The 21,689-nt window shown below is 59.6% G+C and overlaps 2 protein-coding genes across 2 annotated transcripts in view; one reads left to right on the forward strand and one right to left on the reverse strand.

The window, feature by feature from the left end:
- Positions 1 to 54: 54 nt before the first annotated feature.
- On the forward strand, positions 55 to 11,514 carry LOC119110967 (BTB/POZ domain-containing protein 9). The gene is made up of 12 exons (XM_037234803.1): positions 55 to 270; positions 1,274 to 1,403; positions 1,938 to 2,168; positions 2,776 to 2,925; positions 4,253 to 4,367; positions 5,338 to 5,475; positions 6,798 to 6,882; positions 7,279 to 7,398; positions 8,817 to 8,926; positions 9,183 to 9,372; positions 10,378 to 10,564; positions 11,208 to 11,514. The coding sequence occupies exons 1-12, from the start codon at positions 80 to 82 to the stop codon at positions 11,454 to 11,456; spliced, it is 1,896 nt and encodes a 631-aa protein (XP_037090698.1). The 5' UTR covers positions 55 to 79; the 3' UTR covers positions 11,457 to 11,514.
- A 2,158-nt stretch (positions 11,515 to 13,672) lies between these two features.
- The window catches only part of LOC119108490 (translation initiation factor IF-2, mitochondrial), a 33,309-nt gene continuing 25,292 nt past the window's right edge, over positions 13,673 to 21,689 (reverse strand). The window contains exons 9-16 of the mRNA XM_037232068.1: positions 20,780 to 20,842; positions 20,085 to 20,289; positions 19,438 to 19,586; positions 18,517 to 18,599; positions 18,196 to 18,333; positions 16,924 to 17,088; positions 14,702 to 14,842; positions 13,673 to 14,006 (exon numbers count right to left, since the gene is read on the reverse strand). Coding sequence (XP_037087963.1) covers positions 13,834 to 14,006; positions 14,702 to 14,842; positions 16,924 to 17,088; positions 18,196 to 18,333; positions 18,517 to 18,599; positions 19,438 to 19,586; positions 20,085 to 20,289; positions 20,780 to 20,842 — 1,117 coding nt within the window. The 3' untranslated portion in view covers positions 13,673 to 13,833. The remainder of the gene's footprint in view (positions 14,007 to 14,701; positions 14,843 to 16,923; positions 17,089 to 18,195; positions 18,334 to 18,516; positions 18,600 to 19,437; positions 19,587 to 20,084; positions 20,290 to 20,779; positions 20,843 to 21,689) is intronic.

The raw sequence follows: 21,689 nt of genomic DNA on the forward strand, positions 1-21,689 counted from the left end.
GGCAGGGAGGCCACTGACCGCTGACGAGCGCGGTCTGACTGACAGGGCGGCGGCCGGAGCCAGGCAGCGGCGCGCCGCCATGAGTGACCAGCACCAGGGCCTGGTGGCGGCCGGCCGTGGCTGCGGCGAGGTCGACCACGTGAGCCAGCTGTCGCAGGATCTGGCGCTGCTGTGCCGCTCCGAAGAGTTCAGCGACGTCGTGCTGGTGGTGGACGGGCACCGGTTCAGCGCCCACCGCTCCGTGCTGGCCGCCCGCAGCGAGTACTTCAGGTGAGTCGGCCGCGCCCACCCGGTCTGGTGGTCCGGCGGTACTAACGACTGCCAATTATATGTGGCACCGTCAGCATGCTGGTGTGCCAGTGTACCGCACAAATTGCTTAGGGTCGAATAGCGCCACGAAAACATCCAAGTTTCATGATGAAATCTTGAAAACTCCAGCGTTAACAGTGCAGGTAAGTGGTGGACCATGGGCTCGCATCGTTGTCGTTGTAGTCTGCCATGTGCCCTCGACAAATTACTGTTGTGCTGGGGGCTATGCAATGGAATGTCAAGCCCGGTAAGTTAACAATACAGGTAAATGGACCGTGGGGTCGGCTGTGGAGCGGAAGACCGCGGTGCGCCGGGCTGTGCCTGTCGAGCCGGGTCCGGGACCGCGTCTGGAGGCGGACGGGCAGGCCACAGTACGTGTCAGCGGTGTCGTGGTGATCGGACCGTGTGTAACCGTGTGATGGCGGCAGCTGTGGGCGGCGATGACTGTTGATGGCAGCGACTCTGGATGGAGTGTGGATGATGATGGCGGCCGTGGACGACGGAGTGTGACCGTGCTGATGGCGGCGGCCGTGGACGACGGTGTATGGCCTTGCTGATGGCAGCGGCCGCGGACGGCTGAGTGTGACCGTGCTGATGGCAGCGACCGTGGACGACGGTGTATGGCCTTGCTGATGGTAGCGGCCGTGGACGATGGAGTGTGACCGTGCTGATGGTGGCGGCCGTGGACGACGGAGTGTGACCGTGTTGACGGTAGCGGCCGTGGACGACGGAATGTGACCGTGTTGACGGTAGCGGCCGTGGACGACGGAGTGTGACCGTGTTGACGGTAGCGGCCGTGGACGACGCAGTGTGACCGTGCTGATGGTGGCGGCCGTGGACGACGGAGTGTGACCGTGTTGACGGTAGCGGCCGTGGACGGCGCAGTGTGACCGTGCTGATGACAGTGGTGAGCGTCGCCGGCGGCGGCTGTGGACGGCGCTTGACGGCGCGTCTCCCCGGCCAGGGCACTGCTGTTTGGCGGCATGAAGGAGTCACGCGAGAAGGAGGTGACGCTGACCGGCGCCGCCGTCGAGCCGTTCCGCGTGCTGCTCCAGTACATCTACACCGGCCAGATGTCGCTGGCCGCTCTCAAGGTGAGCGTTGCTGACGGTGTGGCGGCGGGCCGGCTCGGCACGCCTCGCCGCCGGTCGTCTCCCCCGGGGTCGGCTCCGGCCGCGGCCCAGTCCAGTCGAGACGACAAGCTACACCGATATCTGGCGCTGTCCTTAGAGCAGATGGAATACTAATCGTTATCGCTATCGTTATCGTCGTTATCGTATCGTTATCGTTGTAGTCTGTCTTGTGGCCCCGACAAATTACGGTAAGGGTGGGGGCTATGCGATGGAATGTCAAGTCAGTGACATTTTCGATGGATGTTTACTTCCAGTAATGACAAGCCCCAGTCGGACGGGCTCGTCCGAAGACTTTGGACCGTTGGTTGCGTGTTGCTGGTCGGACCCTCTGGGTTTCAGCGTTCAGTGTGGCTGCGGGACAGCTGGCTGGGGTCTGGGGCCAGTGCGTGGCCGGATGGGCGTGAGCGTGTCGCAGCCGACCCTGACCTCGCTGTTTCGCGCCGCCGGGCCCGTCGGCGGCGAGCGCAGCCCTACTCACGCTGCCGCTTGTTGCAGGAGGACACGGTGCTGGACATGCTGGGCCTGGCGCACCAGTACGGCTTCTGTCAGCTGGAGGAGGCCGTCTCGCAGTACCTGGAGGCGGCCGTGCGCACCGGCAACGTATGCGTCATCTACGACATGGCCTGGCTGTACCGGCAGGGGCCGCTGCTGGCCGTCTGCCAGAGCTTCATGGACAAGCACGCGCCGTCCGTGCTGCAGCACCCGAGCTTCTGTAGCATGTCGAGCGTGAGTACCGGCACACGCTGTGTCTGCCGTGAGTGCCGGCACATGTGTCGACCGTGAGTGCCGGCACGCGTTGTGTCGGCCGTGAGTGCCGGCACGCGTTGTGTCGGCCGTGAGTGCCGGCACACGCTGTGTCGGCTGAGTGCCGGCACGCGCTGTATGCTCCCGGCGACGGAACCGCATGAGGCTGGAGAGGCCTGGCGAGCACACTCCGGAGTGGCGCACGTTAGCAGCGCCGCCACAAGGTCGGAGCAGCGTCGCGATCATTGGCAGCGCCGCCACAAGGTCGGAGTAGCGTCGCGATCTGTGGTACATCGGCGCCATGTCCCTGGCTGATCCACTGCCATGACTGGGGCGGTCTCTTCGCCCACCAAAGTTTCACCTGGTGGCTCCGCTATATTTGCTAAGTATGCATGTGTTCAAATATGGCCAAAGTGATATGCCATTGGCACCTACGGATGTGGCATTCATACGCTAGTGCTTACACATGCCGCTAATAACCTTTAAAGAGCCACAAGCGGCGCAATAATAGGTAATAGCTCGACAATGAATATCCTTTTTTAACGGTGGCGCAGTACTTGATGACGCCTTGGTGGGTGTCCGCCTGCAGCAAGGTGTAAAGGAGGTGATCTCTCGAGACTCGTTCTGCGCGCCGGAAGTAGATATCTTCCGGGCAGTGAGCAAGTGGACGGCCGTCAATCCGGAGTCGGACGCCCGCCAGCTGATCGCCAGCGTCCGTCTGCCTCTGATCAGTATGCAGGTCCGTCCGCCGGCCATTGGCCAGCATGTAGGTCTGTCCTCCTGTCTGTGGCCAGTACACAAGTCTACCCTGCTGCCCTGGGCCGGTATACAGAACCACCCTCTTGTCTCTGGCCAATACACAGGCCTACCCTGCTGCCCTGGGCTAGTTAACAGGGCCACTCTCCTATCTCTAGCCAGTGCACAGGTCCACCCCGCTGTCCTGGGCCAGTATACAGGGCCACCCTCCTGTCCCTGGCCAATACACAGGTCTACCCTGCTGTCCTGGGCTGGTATACAGGGCCACCCTTCTGCCTCTGGCCAATACACAGGTCTACCCTGCTGTCCTGGGCCAGTATACAGGGCCACCCTCTTGTCTCTGGCCAATACACAGGTCTACCCTGCTGCCCTGGGCCAGTATACAGGGCCACTCTTCTGTCTCTGGCCAATACACAGGTCCACCCTGCTGCCCTGGGCCAGCAAACAGGGCCACCGTCCTGTCTCTGGCCAACACACAGGCCTACCCTGCTGCCCTGGGCCAGTATACAGGGCCACTCTTCTGTCTCTGGCCAATACACAGGTCCACCCTGCTGCCCTGGGCCAGCAAACAGGGCCACCGTCCTGTCTCTGGCCAACACACAGGCCTACCCTGCTGCCCTGGGCCAGTATACAGGGCCGCCCTCCTGTCTCTGGCCAATACACAGGTCTACCCTGCTGCCCTGGGCCAGCAAACAGGGCCGCCCTCCTGTCTCTGGCCAATACACAGGTCTACCCTGCTGCCCTGGGCCAGCAAACAGGGCCACCCTCCTGTCTGTGGCCAATACACAGGTCTACCCTGCTGTCCTGGGCCAGTATACAGGGCCACCCTCTTGTCTCTGGCCAACACACAGGCCTACCCTGCTGCCCTGGGCCAGCATATAGGACCGCTCTCCTGTCTCTGGCTAATGTGCAGGCCCATTCCGCAGCCTGATCAGCATGCATGCATGTCCTGTCTCTTGTTATCGGTATGCAGGTCTGACCAACGAACTGATTGGGATGCAGGTCCGTCCCGCCGCCCCTGATCAGTATGCAGGTGTGCTGATCTGTAAAATATCACTTCATGCTGACGGGAGAGCTGTTGACAAACCGTGGAACCCGCTATGATAAGATGCTTGGTTCCCAAATTTGGCACGCCTTGTATTCCACCAAGGTAGGTGCATCAGCAGCGTCAGACACCGCTGATGTCAGCAGCTCCGAGGGCTGCACGCACTGAAGATCTTCCTGTCGCGCAGTGTTTGGCGCGAGCGGGCGGGTCGGTGTCCGTGGCGCGCTTTGTCGGACACGCTGACGGCCCTCTCGGTCTGGCGCAGGACCTGGTGAACGTGGTGCGGCCCTCCAACATCATCAGCTCGGACGCCATCCTGGACGCCATCAAGACCAAGGTGGAGAGCCGCGACCGCGACCTCAAGTACCGCGGCTGTCTGCGTGAGTGTAGCGGCCAGCTGAGGTCGGCCCCGACCTCGAGTCCGGGCCCGGACCCGGGCGAGGCCGAGGCCGAGGCCGCGGTCTCTGTCCCGGCTCCAGGCCCCGGCGCGGCCGGCGGCCGCCTGTGGTGGATGGTGCCGTCGGCCCGTAACACCTATGATGGTACCGTGAACACTGGGGCGTTCACGTTTCCGAACAAGTACGTCGTATTGTGAGAGCTGCAAATCAAGTGTCGTTTCATGCAGGAGCGGCGCCCCGCATCCTGCACGTATTGATCATGGGAAGCGCGTGCGCCAGCGAGTGGAGTGTTGTCCGGCCGCCATGCCCAGACGGTGACCCGGCACCGGAGTACGTCCGCCACGGCGTCCGCTGGCCCCATCTGCCCGGATCTGACCTGGCCTGGCCTGGCCGTACGTCACCTTACTCACCACGCGTGATCTTACCTCGCCAGGCCAGATCGGGCCTGATGCCATCCTATGTCACCTGACCGCATGTTGCCATGGTCCGACCTGTCCTGTCGCGAGTCGCCCCGACCTGGTCTGATGTCATTTTACCTCACCTTATCCTTGTAAGTCCCCCTCAGCTGACTGGACTGGACGTGCTGGTCCGATGTCACCTGACCTCGCCTGCCCCTCTGTGACCTGACCTGTTCGGTACTGAGGTGATGACCTGACATGACGCGGTGGTCCGATGTCACCTGACCTCACCTGCCCCTCTGTGACCCGACCTGTTCGGTGCTGAGGTGACCTGACCTGACATGACGCGGTGGTCCGATGACAGCTGACCCCACCTGCCCCTCTGTGACCTGACTGTTCGGTGCTGAGGTGACCTGACCTGACATGACGCGGTGGTCCGATGTCAGCTGACCTCACCTGCCCCTCTGTGACCTGACCTGTTCGGTGCCGAGGTGACCTGACCTGACATGACGCGGTGGTCCGTCGCCTGACCTGGGCTGACCGGTCGCCGTCAGTGCCGGACGAGAACGTGTGCACAGCTCGGCACGGGGCGCAGACGGTGCGCGGCGACATGCGCTCCTTCCTGCTCAACGGCGAGACGAGCGCCTTCGACATGGAGCGCGGCTTCACTCGGCACACCATCGACGAGGCCTGTGAGCACGCGCGCGCGCGGCCCGGGCGGCGGCCCACCGCCGTCCAGGGCAACGGCGCTGGACTCTGCGGCGAGCCGTCACTAAACCCAGAGAAGGCCACGCCGTTCCCCTGGACGGCGGCGGCCCACCGTCGTCCAGGGCAACGGCGCTGGACTCTGCGGCGAGCCGTCACTAAAACCAGAGAAGGCCACGCCGTTCCCCTGGACGGCGGCGGCCCACCGCCGTCCAGGGCAACGGCGCTGGACTCTGCGGCGAGCCGTCACTAAAACCAGAGAAGGCCACGCCGTTCCCCTGGACGGCGGCGGCCCACCGCCGTCGAGGGCAACGGCGCTGGACTCTGCGCCGAGCCGTCACTAAAACCAGAGAAGGCCACGCCGTTCCCCTGGACGGCGGCGGCCCACCGTCGTCCAGGGCAACGGCGCTGGACTCTGCGGCGAGCCGTCACTAAAACCAGAGAAGGCCACGCCGTTCCCCTGGACGGCGGCGGCCCACCGTCGTCCAGGGCAACGGCGCTGGACTCTGCGGCGAGCCGTCACTAAAACCAGAGAAGGCCACGCCGTTCCCCTGGACGGCGGCGGCCCACCGCCGTCCAGGGCAACGGCGCTGGACTCTGCGCCGAGCCATCAGTAAACCCAGAGAAGGCCACGCCGTTCCCCTGGACGGCGGCGGCCCACCGTCGTCCAGGGCAACGGCGCTGGACTCTGCGCCGAGCCATCAGTAAACCCAGAGAAGGCCACGCCGTTCCCCTGGACGGCGGCGGCCCACCGCCGTCCAGGGCAACGGCGCTGGACTCTGCGCCGAGCCATCAGCAACCCCAGAGAATGCTACGACGCGAAGCCAGACGATCGTGCAATCATGCCATTAGTCTTTCGTATCGGGCTATAGCGAACATTGTGAAAAGCGCTGGTGTACAGACCCTGGGTAAGGAGTATGCAGATGCGGGGTGGTCCGCAATGACAGCTGTGTGATGATTGTTGGGCCTGTTTGGACTGTTGGTGTGTGGTGACTGTTAGACCTGGTAGGGGACTGTTTGGCTTGATTTTCGTTTGTGATAATGATTCGAACCCCAGGATCGCTTCACCAAACCACGATACACTGGGCTTTTGCCTTGGCAACGTAAAGCTTCCCATTTATTGCAGCACATATAACTGCTGATGTCCGTACAACTGCTGCTGTCTATAGAGCTTACGTCTACGCAATTGTTGTTAATGTTTTGTTGGCCGTCTGCTCCGCGGGAAGTTTTTGTTAGTGCTTGTCGTTGAGTAATTTCTTGGGATAAGCTTTAGGCTATATTGAACAAAAGCGTGTGTTTATTGCTTCAGGCGCTGACAACTGTATCGAAGTTCGACTCGGTATGCCATGCATCATAAACCATGTTAAGATGCTGCTTTGGGATAAGGACATGAGGTGAGCTTCTGTCTTATTGCTTTGTTTTGTCCCCCCCCCCGCACCCAGACACAGGCATTGGCTGCTTGTCCATGCTGTGCTTCATATCATGAGTTGGACTAGTTGGCATGAGGCAACCCATCGTTTGTGTCAGGTATGTATATTCTGTTAAAGTGATTCTATTGCGGACCCCTTTTGAAAAGTACGTGCTAACCATACGTCATTTTGTAGTTGTCAGAATGTTAGCAAGGTATTCACAAGAACTTGAGTGCAGTGATCAGCTATTTAAGGTATGAAAACTGCATAGACGTGTGGTATTAGCCTGACCTCACGTGACGCAGCCGGCGCCTCGGCTGTCGGGGCAAGGGGGATGCACGTGACCGCGGCCCTCCGCTAACGCGCCTCCCTCGCCGCCAGGTCGTACTCGTACTGCGTCGAGGTGTCCATGGACGAGTGTGACTGGGTGCGCGTGGTAAACCACTCGCGCTACCACTGCCGCAGCTGGCAGACGCTGTACTTCCCGGCCCGCGTCGTCCGGTGAGAGGGGCGGCGCTCGGGCGGCACCCACTGCGCGACCGGCGTCACTGACACTGCTCAGGTCACAGGGACCGACCTCACTGACACTGCTCAGATCACACGGACCGACCTCACTGACACTGCTCAGGTCGCATGGACCGACCTCACTGACACTGATCAGGTCACACGGACCGACCTCGCTGACACTGCTCAGGTCACACGGACCGACCTCACTGACACTGCTCAGGTCACAGGGACCGACCTCACTGACACTGCTCAGATCACACGGACCGACCTCACTGACACTGCTCAGATCACACGGACCGACCTCGCTGACACTGCTCAGGTCACACGGACCGACCTCACTGACACTGCTCAGATCACACGGACCGGCGTCACTGACACTGCTCAGGTCACAGGGACCGACCTCACTGACACTGCTCAGGTCGCATGGACCGACCTCACTGACACTGATCAGGTCACACGGACCGACCTCACTGACACTGCTCAGGTCACACGGACCGACCTCACTGACACTGCTCAGGTCACAGGGACCGACCTCACTGACACTGCTCAGGTCACACGGACCGACCTCGCTGACACTGATCAGGTCACACGGACCGACCTCGCTGACACTGATCAGGTCACACGGACCGACCTCACTGACACTGCTCAGGTCACACGGACCGACCTCGCTGACACTGATCAGGTCACACGGACCGACCTCGCTGACACTGCTCAGGTCACAGGGACCGACCTCACTGACACTGCTCAGGTCACACGGACCGACCTCGCTGACACTGATCAGGTCACACGGACCGACCTCACTGACGCTGCTCAGGTCACACGGACCGACCTCACTGACACTGATCAGGTCACACGGACCGACCTCACTGACACTGCTCAGATTACACGGACCGACCTCACTGACACTGATCAGGTCACACGGACCGACCTCGCTGACACTGCTCAGGTCACACGGACCGACCTCACTGACACTGACCAGGTCGCATGGACCGACCTCACTGACACTGCTCAGATTACACGGACCGACCTCACGGACACTGCTCAGGTCGCATGGACCGACCTCACTGACACTGCTCAGATTACACGGACCGACCTCACGGACACTGCTCAGGTCGCATGGACCGACCTCACTGGCTTGTTACTGACCTGAGGAGTGATTGCCCAGGTCGCCCAGAGCTGTTGCATGATTCTCACTAAAGCTAATCGCACTATGCCCAGGCATCAGCTGTTATCTCCTTTAGGGCGTGTTTCGTACCGTACTACCGGGACAGCGTGTTCAGCTGGACATGTGCCGCGCGTATTGCACGCGCGTTAACAAGGCGACGGCGCCCGTCCCTGTGGTTGGAGTTCCCGTCTGACGCCCGGCTGTAGCTCCGGTGCTGACCCGCCCTGGGTGTCGCGGCTGGCCGCAGGTCCATCCGCGTAGTGGGCACCAACAACACGGTAAACCGCATGTTCCACCTGGTGTCGCTGGAGGCGTCCTACTGCACCCACCCGGAGCCGGTGGAGAACGGCCTGATCGGTGAGTGGCGCTCTGCCGCCGCGGACGGCTGCCCGCCGCTGCATGGGCGCTGGCGCTCCCGTGTGGAGCGCAGCAGATCGTCTGGTCCTCACGCGCCGACAGTTTGTTCCTGTCGTTGAGTCCGCTTGTGACGTTACGTATTCCACGGTGGGCTGGAGGTGCCACCCCCGACCGGGCCACCGTCGATGTCCGCCGAGCCAGCCGCTGGTGCGTGTCGGCGCCTGCACTGCTAACACTGGCCGGCGCGCGCCGCCAGTGCCGCGCGAGAACGTGGCCACGCTGCAGCGCTCGGCCATGGTGATCGAGGGCGTGTCCCGGAGCCGCCACGCCCTGCTCAACGGCGACACGGACAAGTACGACTGGGACCACGGCTACACGTGCCACCAGCTGGGCAGCGGCAGCGTGGTGGTGCAGCTGGGCCAGCCGTTCCTGCTGGACAGCATGAGGTGAGCCCAACCCCTCCTGCTGGACAGCATGAGATGAGCCCAGCCTCTCCTGCTGGACAGCATGAGGGGAGCCCAGCCTCTCCTGCTGGACAGCATGAGGGGAGCCCAGCCTCTCCTGCTGGATAGCACGAGGCGAGCCCAGCCCCTCCTGCTAGACAGAATGAGGTGAGCCCAGTCTCTCCTGCTGGACAGCATGAGGTGAGCCCAGCCTCTCCTGGTGGACAGCATGAGGTGAGCCCAGTCTCTCCTGCTGGACAGCATGAGGTGAGCCCAGCCTCTCCTGCTGGACAGCATGAGGTAAGCCCAGCCTCTCCTGCTGGACAGCATGAGGTAAGCCCGGCCTCTCCTGCTGGATGGCATGAGGTGAGCCCAGTCTCTCCTGCTGGACAGCATGAAGTGAGCCCAGTCTCTCCTGCTGGACAGCATGAGGTAAACCCGGCCTCTCCTGCTGGATGGCATGAGGGGAGCCCAGCCTCTCCTGCTGGACAGCATGAGGTTAGCCCAGCCTCTCCTGCTGGACAGCATGAGGTGAGCCCGGCCTCTCCTGCTGGACAACATGAGGTGAGCCCAGCCTCTCTTGCTGGACAACATAAGGTGAGCCCAGTCTCTCCTGCTGGACAGCATGAGATGAGCCCAGTCTCTCCTGCTAGACAGCATGAGGTGAGCCCGGCCTCTCCTGCTGGATGGCATGAGGTGAGCCCAGCCTCTCCTGCTGGACAACATGAGGTGAGCCCAGTCTCTCCTGCTGGACAGCGTGAGGTGAGCCGCCGCCCCCGGCCGGCGGCCTGCTCGACGCGTCGGTCATGCCAGTCACACCCTGTCCCATGGGCTCCCGTCTCCGGCGTGACCTGAGCTCGTGGGCGCAGCGCGCGGTGACTGGCGCCGACGTCGCGGTGCGGCCGCCGCCTCGGCCCGACCCTCAGCGGCGCGTGTGCCGCCCCCGCCCCCCCCCCGCCCCCCCTCCCCGGGTCGGTGTGGCGTAACGCGCCCGCCGCTCCGTTCCAGGCTGCTGCTCTGGGACTGCGACGACCGTACGTACGGCTATTACATCGAAGTGTCGACCAACCAGCGCGACTGGACGACGGTGTGCGACCGGTCCCGCTCGCTGTGCCGCTCCTGGCAGGTGGTCACGTTCCGGCGCCGGCCGGTCGTCTTCATCCGCATCGTCGGCACCAGAAACTCGGCCAACGAGGTGAGGTGGAGGGGAGGCCCCAGCGGCGCACACCAGGGGATCCATGGATCCGGCGGGGCAGCCGCGCTTGCGTCTCGTTTGTTCAGTTTGCAGCTTCATCACCGCTCGCCAGGCTCGGATCCAGCCGTTTGGTGTAACTGTGTCCGCCCACCGTCAACGGAAGCCGGGGGCGCGTGTGCCATGCATTGTCACCTGTCGGCTTGACATTCATACGAGACCACCGGTATTTCCTACCCGCACCCTTCACGTTGGCGTCTGTGCTGTGACATTGTGATTGGCGCGTTGATCATTGGACATATGTGTGATGGCTGGGCCGTACCGATGCCGGCGGGACAGGCAAGTGGTGCTCCAGGTCGGCAGACAGCGCTGTACCGTCCAGTCGCCTCCACACATCTGTCACACATCCAGCTACTGTGTTCCACAACGCCTTCACATACTGCAGCGCAAGTCGTCTGTATATCGCCGACTGCGCCTGAACACAATAGCGCCCATCCTGGCACCCGTGGTGTGCGTGCGTGCGTGCGTGCGTGCGTGTGTGTGCCTCGTGCGTGGTACACCTCGGCGTATGTCGGCTGTCCGGTCCTGGCGGCGGTCCACCGTCTGTCCATGGTCTCCGTGTGTGACGCTGCGCCGGCGGCCGCAGGTGTTCCACTGCGTGCACTTCGAGTGTCCGGCGCAGTGTGATGTGGAGCGGCAGCTGACACCCGAGCAGGAGGAGCCGGAGCCGGTGGAGGGCGCTGCGGCAGCGGCGTCGGCGGCCGGCGCCGACTCGCCGCCGGCTGAGCGCGGCGCCGTCGGTGGCGAGCGACGCTTCTCGTTCGAGCTTGACAAGTGGGAGCCGGCCGAGGCCGAGCCGGAGCCGTACGGTGCGGAGGGCGGCGACGAGCCCTGAGCGGCGGCCGGCTGCGCGCCGGGCGGCGCGCCCACCCACTAGTCAGACGACGGTACAACGGAGCGGGCGCGGCGCGGCGAGGCGCGGCGCGGCGCGGCGCGGCGCGGCGCCGGCTGCAGACCAGTCCGCAACGACGGAGGCGGCTGAGCTCGGCCCTAATCTCCCTCCAGCAGCGGTCTGCCAAGCGGCTGGAGCAGTTTTACGGGCACGTATATTCTCGTACTTATTTATTGGCAGTCACGTGGGACAAACTTCGGGGATGTCTCTCCGTCTGCTTGTCCGGGCCGGCTTGGAGTCGTGGTTTGGCGCTGATCGGACATAGTCAGCAGCCTTGCTTGAACAAAGAACCGCTGTCTGGGTAAATCTGGCAAGTTCCCTTTGGCGAACAAATCAGCCATGGAAATACACAAAGCAGTCATGGTGCCCAGTGCTTCCAGCGGCCCCCAGTGACATATAACAACGCTTATAGCAATACCATATTCCGCGCTTGTAGGCTTCATATGCAAATTGACCAGCTTGTTCAGTTATGCTTAAAATGTTTTTGCAAGTGTGCGTGTAGCATTATAGACATGCTCGTTGTAAGTCGTTAAGCTCGTTAGCAATTTTGTATTATCTCACGCGCAGGCGGTACACGAGATTGATCCACGAGTTGTCAACGAGCCGCACCCCGCGGTGATGCAAACGCCCACGAGCGTCGGTGCCTAGCCGTCCTGGCTAATGCAGCCCTGTGGAGAATGCGAACGCTGCGTTCGTTGGGCACCCCCTGCCGCCAGTGAGGGAAGCGTGGGGTGTCTAGCGTTATGCGTGTGTTCAGCACCCTAATTTACCAGTTGTCTTGCGTGACATTCTGGAGCTTTGTGCACCGATCTGGTCTGGCTGTGCCCTCGTTAATCCTGTATCTGCATATACACCGAGCTAGCTGTGCTCCCGTATCTGTAAACTCACTGAGCTGGCCGCGGCGTGGGACATGCTGGGCACATACGTGAACGTGGCCGGGCGGCGCAACAGACGTGGCTGGGTCCCGGGTCATTGCTGAGGCTGGCCCGAACACACGCACTCCGTTATTAGTGAAGGAAATCGTTAAGAAAACCAAGTAGCCATTGGCTGTCAGTGTCCACGCAGACGACGTGCTGCCGCCACACGAACATTCTGACCATTAGCGGACACACCGGTGTACGCGCTCGTGAGCGTGGCGGCATCGGCTGCGTCCGGGAGAAGGCTGGAAAATGGCGACCGAAGTTTGACAAACAAGTCTAATTTGAATTAGCCAGCATGACAGCAATAAAGTGGAACACATGGAAATTGAATGGTTCCAGCGAACTAGCGAACCCACGTGTCGCGCAAAGCGGTCCTGGCCCAGCGCCAGTACGTGCGATTCAGGTATGCCTGGGGCAGAGTTTCACACATATCTAGCGGCAGACACCCACGCACTCCGCTGGCGCTGACTAAACTCAGCGCCAACTTGGAACTGACAGCATACGGTGACATGACTGACAACGGATACCTCGGTGCCCCCTCCCAGAGTTCTCTTCGTCTGGGGTTAGTGCCATTACATACCGTTTTCCGCCACATTCACGCGGCCAATTTTTCGCCGAATTTCGTCGAACCCGGGGTATGTCTGAAACTGATGGGCACACAGTACAATAGCAAAATTTTCGCCGCCTCCTGCAACTAATGGTTCTTCAGCTGGGTTGTGGCGGTGTTACAGTATGCATCCCTCCTGGCAGTATATGGGAGAATCAGCACTATTTTCCCTTTACAAAGTACTGAATAAGTCGACCTTCAAGGCCGGGACATACTGAACGGTTGGGGACGCGATGCCTAACCATATCGCTTGCGCTCAAGGACTTATTTATGCGCTTTAATTCAAGGTGAAGTTGACTCGTTTCAGTCGGTTATCGCGGTCTATAAGCGGTGCTTCACGCGTTACTACCACAACCGCCCTTAGTCAGTGAGTCGTACCTAAACACGGAACCCTTCAGACCATAGCCACAGGTAACCTAAGTCAGTGAGTCGTACCTAAATACGGAATCCGCCAGAGACCGTAGCCACAGATAACCTAAGTCAGTGAGTCGTACCTAGACACGGAACCCTTCAGAAACCATAACCGCATGAAACCTAAATCAGTGAGTCGTACCTAAACGCGGAACCCTTCAGAGACCATAGCCACAGGTAACCTATCTCAGTGAGTCGTACATAAACACGGAACTCGGAGATCATCGTCAGGCGTATATTTCTCCGCCGAACGTCAAGTATCAAGCGAACGGAGCATCTACAATCATCATCATTTCATCTCTGCGGGACATCAAGCGACTCGATCCACAAGTCACACATCACATGACCCGCCCCGCTGGCAGCCCGGGCAGCGGCGCGATGCCTAGAAGCCCGCGTCCCAGTTGGTGGTCTGCTCTCGCTGCACGGTTCGGTAGCAGATGAGCGTATCACCCGGCTCGAAGCGCACCTCCGTGTCGGCCAGCATCAGGCCGCACTCCACGTCCTTCTTGATGGTGTCGACCTCATTCTTCAGGTGTCGCATCGAGGCCATGGCGCCTGCCGACAACGCGGCACCGTTGCATTGAGGCCATACAGCCCACCGGCACCAGCCTCTGGTGCGGCTGTGCTCTCGGCCTTTAGGTCATGCGACGTGCCGGGGTCGTGAGATCGGCACAATCAGTCCCCGAGTGCGTCTCGGCAAAACAAAAACTACGCCCAGCAGCCCGGTGCGCCCGCGTAGCTCAGAACGGCGTCGGACACTGACTAGTGTGTGGCCAGGGTTTACGTGATCGCATTCCAATACAGGCCATGTGCCAGCTCTTGAGAGCGCCGGGCCATGGACAGCCGCATCGCAGCACTGCCTGGCAGGCTACAGTCTTCTGACGGGTGGTGCCGACTGTGCCGGGATTGCTATAGTGAGGTGGTGGGGGTCGCGGTCTTTACAGTAAGCTATGCTTAGTTAGCAGATGGACCTCCGATACATTCATCCATGCGGCATAGTCGGAATGGTGCCTTCAAAATTATGCACCTTGTCAATCGTCGCTTTGGCAGCAATATTATTCAGCATGAGCCATATCGTCTATTTGGTTTGACGGGCAGTGCGATTAAACAGCACCAAGCTCTAGTTAAGTGACCTATTATATTATATTATATTAAGCGACCTATATAATTAGGCGCAAATATTTATTCTGTAACCACCGGTTTAGAATGTAACTAGACTAAGTACGTTAAATCGCAGGCAAAAATTGTACCTTCATGTATTGTCTCTCCTTCGCGCACTAGTCGGTATTTCTCGGATTTCTTGAGCAGGCCTTTCACGCATCTGCAGCCCGCCACAGGGATCTTGTGCTTCTTCTCAGTGACAATGAATTCCTGCAAAACGTTCGCCTCACCTGTCGAATAAAGGGCAGGGTGGCAAGAATAGCCTGTCGTGCACGGGCCAAACCAATCCAATTCACCGCACACGAACACACAGACATCGCCGCACGCCGACGTGGCTTATCCGCGGCACACGGGCCTAATCATACCTACATCACGGGCCTGATCATACCTACATCACGGGCCTGATCATACCTACATCAAGGGCCTGATCATGCCTACATCACGGGCCTGATCATACCTACATCAAGGGCCTGATCATGCCTACATCACGGGCCTGATCATACCTACATCAAGGGCCTGATCATACCTACATCAAGGGCCTGATCATGCCTACATCACGGGCCTGATCATGCCTACATCAAGGGCCTGATCATACCTACATCAAGGGCCTGATCATACCTACATCAAGGGCCTGATCATACCTACATCAAGGGCCTGATCATACCTACATCAAGGGCCTGATCATACCTACATTAGAGCCCTGATCATGCCTACATCACGGGCCTGAGCATACCTACACCAAAGCCTGTCCGGCTCAACACACATATGGCCGCACGCCGACGTGGCTTATCCGCGGCACACGGGCCTGATCATACCTACATCAAGGGCCTGATCATACCTACGCCACAGCCTGACCGGCTCAACACATACATCGTGCCCTGTGTCTGATGCATGGGCCTCATCAGCGCCGCGAGCGTGCGGCCCATTACCGTATGACGTACACCGGGACGGCGACACGTCGGTCCCTCAGGTCGCGACCAGCTGCGTCCCTCACCAATCACATCTACACTCTGAGTCTCTCACCAATCACATCTGCACTCTGAGTCTCTCACCAATCACATCTGCACTCTGAGTCTCTCACCAATCACATCTACACTCTGAGTCTCTCACCAATCACATCTACACTCTGAGTCTCTCACCAATCACATCTGCACTCTGAGTCTCTCACCAATCACATCTGCACTCTGAGTCTCTCACCAATCACATCTGCACTCTGAGTCTCTCACCAATCACATCTGCACTCTGAGTCTCTCACCAATCACATCTGCACTCTGAGTCTCTCACCAATCACATCTGCACTCTGAGTCTCTCACCAATCACATCTGCACTCTGAGTCTCTCACCAATCACATCTGCACTCTGAGTCTCTCACCAATCACATCTACACTCTGAGTCTCTCACCAATCACATCTACACTCTGAGTCTCTCACCAATCACATCTACACTCTGAGTCTCTCACCAATCACATCTACACTCTGAGTCTCTCACCAATCACATCTACACTCTGAGTCTCTCACCAATCACATCTACACTCTGAGTCTCTCACCAATCACATCTACACTCTGAGTCTCTCACCAATCACATCTACACTCTGAGTCTCTCACCAATCACATCTGCACTCTGAGTCTCTCACCAATCACATCTGCACTCTGAGTCTCTCACCGAACACCTCCTCCACGACCTGGGTCTCTCACCGAACACCTTCTCCACGACCTGGGTCTCTCACCGAACACCTCCATGCCCTGGGTCTCTCACCGAACACCTCCCTGCCCTGGGTCTCACCGAACACCTCCATGCCCTGAGTCTCTCACCGAACACCTCCATGCCCTGGGTCTCTCACCGAACACCTCCATGCCCTGAGTCTCTCACCAAACACCTCCTCCATGTACCGGGCCCCTCACCGAACACCTCCTCCATGCCCTGGGTCTCTCACCGAACACCTCCCTGCCCTGGGTCTCACCGATCACCTCCATGCCCTGAGTCTCCCACCGAACACCTCTATGCCCTGAGTCTCTCACCGAACACCTCCATGCCCTGGGTCTCTCACCGAACACCTCCCTGCCCTGGGTCTCACCGAACACCTCTATGCCCTGAGTCTCTCACCGAACACCTCCATGCCCTGGGTCTCTCACCGAACACCTCCATGCCCTGGGTCTCTCACCGAACACCTCCATGCCCTGGGTCTCTCACCGAACACCTCCATGCCCTGGGTCTCTCACCGAACACCTCCATGCCATGGGTCTCACCGATCACCTTCTCCACACCCTGAGTTCTTCACCCAGATCACTTTTTCTACATCCTGAGTCTCTCACCGATCACCTCCTCCACATCCGTGACCGGCATGCGCTGGTTGATCTCCTCTCGTACGTCGTCCACCAGTCGGTAGATGACGTTCAGCAGGCGGACGGGCGTGTTGGAGGCGCGCGCGAGCGCGGCCACCTCGGCCGACACCTCCACGTTGAAGCCGTACACGACACCTGCCCGCGGCATCACGCTTGCTGACGAATTTCACGGCGGCGATGATGAACGGGGTTCCTGCCGTCTAACGCAATTGTCCACCGTTGAAAAAACAAACATGGGTTCGCTGAAACTGATGGGCGTAATAGACTTTGCACCAATTAAAGCTTGCACTACACGCACACAAAATTATTTCCTTTACAAGCGGTAGATGCCACGGCCTATGGCAAAAAGACATAGCGTTATCGCCAAAAACAGTGCTCTTTTTCCCAGTATTCCATGGCTTGGTGCAATTTCCTCTAGTTTTGTTACAAGTAAGAACGCCTAGCTAGCAAGGCTGGCCGCTACTGCCACGACTGCGACGTGTCCGCACGAGTCAGAGCCGGTTCGTCGGCATATCCGCACGAGTCAGAGCCGGTTCATCGGCATGTCCGCACGAGTCAGAGCCGGTTCATCGGCATGTCCGCACGAGTCATAGCCGGTTCAGCAACATGCCCACATGAGTCAGAGCCGGTTCATCGGCATTTCCGCACGGGTCAGAGCCGATTCAGCGACATGTCTAAACGAGTCAGAGCTGGTTCATCGGCATGTTCGCACGAGTCAGCCGGTTCAGCAACATGCCCACATGAGTCAGAGACGGTTCAGCGGCATGCCTGCATGAATCAGAGCCGGTCCATCGGCATGTCCGCACGAGTCAGTCAGTTCAGCGACATGCCCACACGAGTCAGAGCCGGTTCAGCGGCATGCCCGCAAGAGTCAGAGCCGGTTCATCGGCATGTCCGCACGAGTCAGTCAGTTCAGCGACATGCCCACACGAGTCAGAGCCGGTTCAGTGGCATGCCTGCACGACTCAGGGCCGGTTCAGCGACATGCCCGCAAGAGTCAGAGCCGGTTCATCGGCATATCCGCACGAGTCAGTCAGTTCGGCGACATGCCCACACGAGTCAGAGCCGGTTCAGTGACATGCCTGCACGAATCAGAGCCGGTTCATCGGGATGCCCGCACGAATCAGAGCCGGATCAGCGGCATGCCCGCACGAATCAGAGTCGATTCAGCGACATGCCCACAAGAGTCAGAGCCGGTTCAGCGGCATGCCCGCACGAGTCTGTCGAGTTCCGTGCTATCACCGTTGAACATCTGCGCGATGCTGATGTCGCTCTCAGTGACGGCGCCGACGCCGTAGTGCAGCACGTCCAGCCGCACCTCCGGCTCGTGGTAAGTGTCCAGCACGTCCAGGATCGCCTCCACCGAGCCGTCCACGTCCCCTGCACGCCAAACACAGAAAGCAACGTGTCTAGCACCAGTCGGCCATACGCACCACAACATTAACCGGAGCAAAGCCAAGGTACCAGACTTGCATGATAAATGAAAACGAGCAGCGTGTCCGAAGCTCACCAACGCGTGGGAAACAATGCGCCACCACACGACCTCATTGACAAACTGCTCACCTTTCACCACGATGGAGAGGGTAGGGCCCGAGTGCTGATCGGTTGCCTCTTTTTTCCGAGGACCCTTCGACCTCACGTTGAACCTGTTCGGCAAGAAAATAATTCTCCAAGCGGCCCAAATAGGATACACTACACAAACGGCTGGGTGCATGTGAAAATCGCGTCATGCAAAACGGATATAAATCGACTCCATGACCCCAAAAGGCCGCTCGCTACAGTCACGGCTGCCAGGAATGCACGCACGAAACAGTGACAACGCACGCGCTCGGAACGGTCACAACGCACGCTCGGAACGGCCACAACGCACGCCCAGCACCGTCACGACGCATGTCCGGAACGGTCACAATGCGAGCTGGGAATGGTCACAACGCTCGCTCGGAACAGTCATAACGCACGCTCGGAACGGGCGCAACGCACGCTCGGAACGGGCACGGCACACTCCCATCGGGATTTGTGTTCGATGACGTTGCAGGCGTTAACTTTAGGCATATGCGGTCCTTCACAGAAGCGATGTGAAGAAAAGCAGGCGACAAGCTCCATCTGCATTGGGGGTTTTAATCTCTTTCTCCGCGTCCTAACCCGCTGTATATGTTCTTTTTCTGTTTGTCGGTGAATCATTGACAAATAAGGTCCGGCCACTTCAAGTCAGCTGGGAGCACGAACCTGTGCAATCACGTTAGGCTCCACCACACACTTCAAAATATCGGGGTTAAGTGTTGTAGCGAAACATTCCCTTTAATTTTTGAGCACATTGTATGCCATCCGTCAATGCCATTCCATTAAATTGGCTGTGTGATTATGCCAATACACAGGCAGATGGAAGGCGTGGGCCCCGCACTATATCCACAAATGGCACTATTTGGCTGGCCGCCGCAGCGTTCTAAGTACTTGTGCACACCGTGTGTCGGAGCCGCCCCTCACCTCAGACCCTTCTGGAGCCGCTCCTGGCGTGCCGCGCGGTACTCTGCCAGATGCGCCTCCAGCTTCTGCTGGGCGGCCAGCTGATTGTCCTGTGCCTTGCGGTGGGACTCCTGGCTCTGGCGCCACCCCACCACCTCCCTGGCCTGGCGCTGCAGCCCAGCACAAACTCAGTCATCGATGGCAGAGCCACTCGCTGGTGAGCCAAATGTAACCATTGCATGTGGCTGCCGACAAGGGTTTCAATGGTGGCACGTTTTGGAGAGGACATACATTCCGTGTAATTGCACGATGTAAGGTACCCCGAGCGGGGACGCGAGCTCAGCACTCGCCACATTGTTACAGACAAATCATATCAACATTTACACCTTTTAGTGATCCACGAATTTATACACCGACAGCATCAATCCAATCCCCTCGAGTGTCAAATGTACGAGATTCCACATAAAGAGCGCTGAAATAAATACGGCAAAGCTCCAATGGCACAACTATTGCTAACTCGGGTAAAACAGTATACAGCACCCAGTAAGAAGGTGGGAACCACACACCCCCCCCCCCCCCCCCCGTCTGTAGAGCGGAGCGCCGTCGCATGAGTACATGAGAGCCGGCCTGCGCGCGCAGCCGGCCGGCCGAGCGGCCGGACAACTGACCTCCGAGTGGACCTCGAGCACGGTCTGTCCGGCCGAGGGCAGCTCGCGCCAGCCCAGCACCTCGACCGGGCTGCTGGGCAGCGCGCGCTGCACCGGCAGGCCGGCGTCGTCGAACATGGCGCGCACGCGGGCCCAGCAGCCACCCGACACCAGCACGGCGCCGCGCCGTAGCGTGCCGCGCTGCACCAGCACCGTGCTCAGCCGGCTGCGCATCGCAGACGGTGACGGCTGAACGCGGGGCCGACAATACCGGGCCGGCATGGGGCCGTACACGGGACGGGTAGACGCGGGGCAGACACTGACGGCTAGACATGGGGCAGCACACGGGACGGGTAGACGCGGGGCAGACAGTGACGGGTAGACATGGGGCGCGACACGGGACGTGTAGACGCGGGGCAGACAGTGACGGGTAGACATGGGACGCTGCACCAGCGCCGTACTAAGCCGGCCACGCGCAGCAGACAGTGACGGCTGTGCACAGCAGACAGTGACGGCACTGCTCAAACCAATTAAAGCTCCTCAGGACACGAAAGGCCCGTTGGCGCTTCAACGATAAGTCACGGCGTGGCATGACGTAACACGAAGTCGCTCGTTTGATGAACCGGCAAACACAAAGTGGAACGGAGTTGGAAATACATTAACATTAAAACTAGTGCAGCGCAAAGTCATCTCCACATCCCGGAGTCATTCCTCACCCTCGCTTGTGATCAGTTCTGCTCTCAATGACGACTCCCTCCACCAGGCCGCTTTGGTCGCCCCTGTAACCGTTTCGTAATCAGATCAGTTACCCAGCTGGGAACGTTATCCTGGCAGCAAATAATCTGCATTCCATCTTCAGCTTACAGATTCGCAAGGCCAGGCCACGTGTCGTGACGCCGCACGGCCGTGGAGCCACAGGCCTCAGCTGCCGCGTGAGTCGGATGGGCGTCAGTCTGTGGTTCCACAACACCAGCTGTCGGGAGAGCTTTGTCACGAGCGGATCGACTTCATATTAATCCTAATGCCGTTTTCTCGTCAGATTTGGGGTATTTGCCTCCTGTATCGTAAACACAAGCATCGGTTCGTAATTTGTTTGCTTTTGGCCGCATTGCTCGACTATGCATTCAGTATGATGTATACCTTGGAATTGCAATATTTCACACTGGGGGAGCAGGCTTGCGGTGGGGGAGGGGATGCGAGTAGATGTGGGAATGGGGGTGGGGTAGGGGTGGGGTGGGGAACGAAGTAATACGAGATTGTATCTAGTGCAATTTATATGATCTTGAAGCCCTGGAAGGGAAGAAATCCTACCACACAAAAGTAAATGAGACACCAGTTGATTTTGTTCTGTCAGCGCCGCGCTTCTTTTACAGTCGCCTTTTAATGAGCTCAGAACACACCGAAAGAGACCACGCACAAGGTCTTTCGGCGCCCGCCCGGCCGGCTGACAGGAGGGCAGCGGAGCCCCTGCGGCCCCTCCGCCGGCGCCCGCCCGGCCGGCTGACAGGAGGGCAGCGGAGCCCCTGCGGCCCCTCCGCCGGCGCCCGCCCGGCCGGCTGACAGGAGGGCAGTGGAGCCCCTGCGGCCCCTCCGCCGGCGCCCGCCCGGCCGGCTGACAGGAGGGCA

The sequence above is a fragment of the Pollicipes pollicipes genome, unplaced genomic scaffold (genome assembly GCF_011947565.3).
Source record: "Pollicipes pollicipes isolate AB1234 unplaced genomic scaffold, Ppol_2.1 Scaffold_2555;HRSCAF=2994_pilon_pilon_pilon, whole genome shotgun sequence".
Classification (NCBI taxonomy): Eukaryota; Metazoa; Arthropoda; class Thecostraca; order Pollicipedomorpha; family Pollicipedidae; genus Pollicipes; species Pollicipes pollicipes.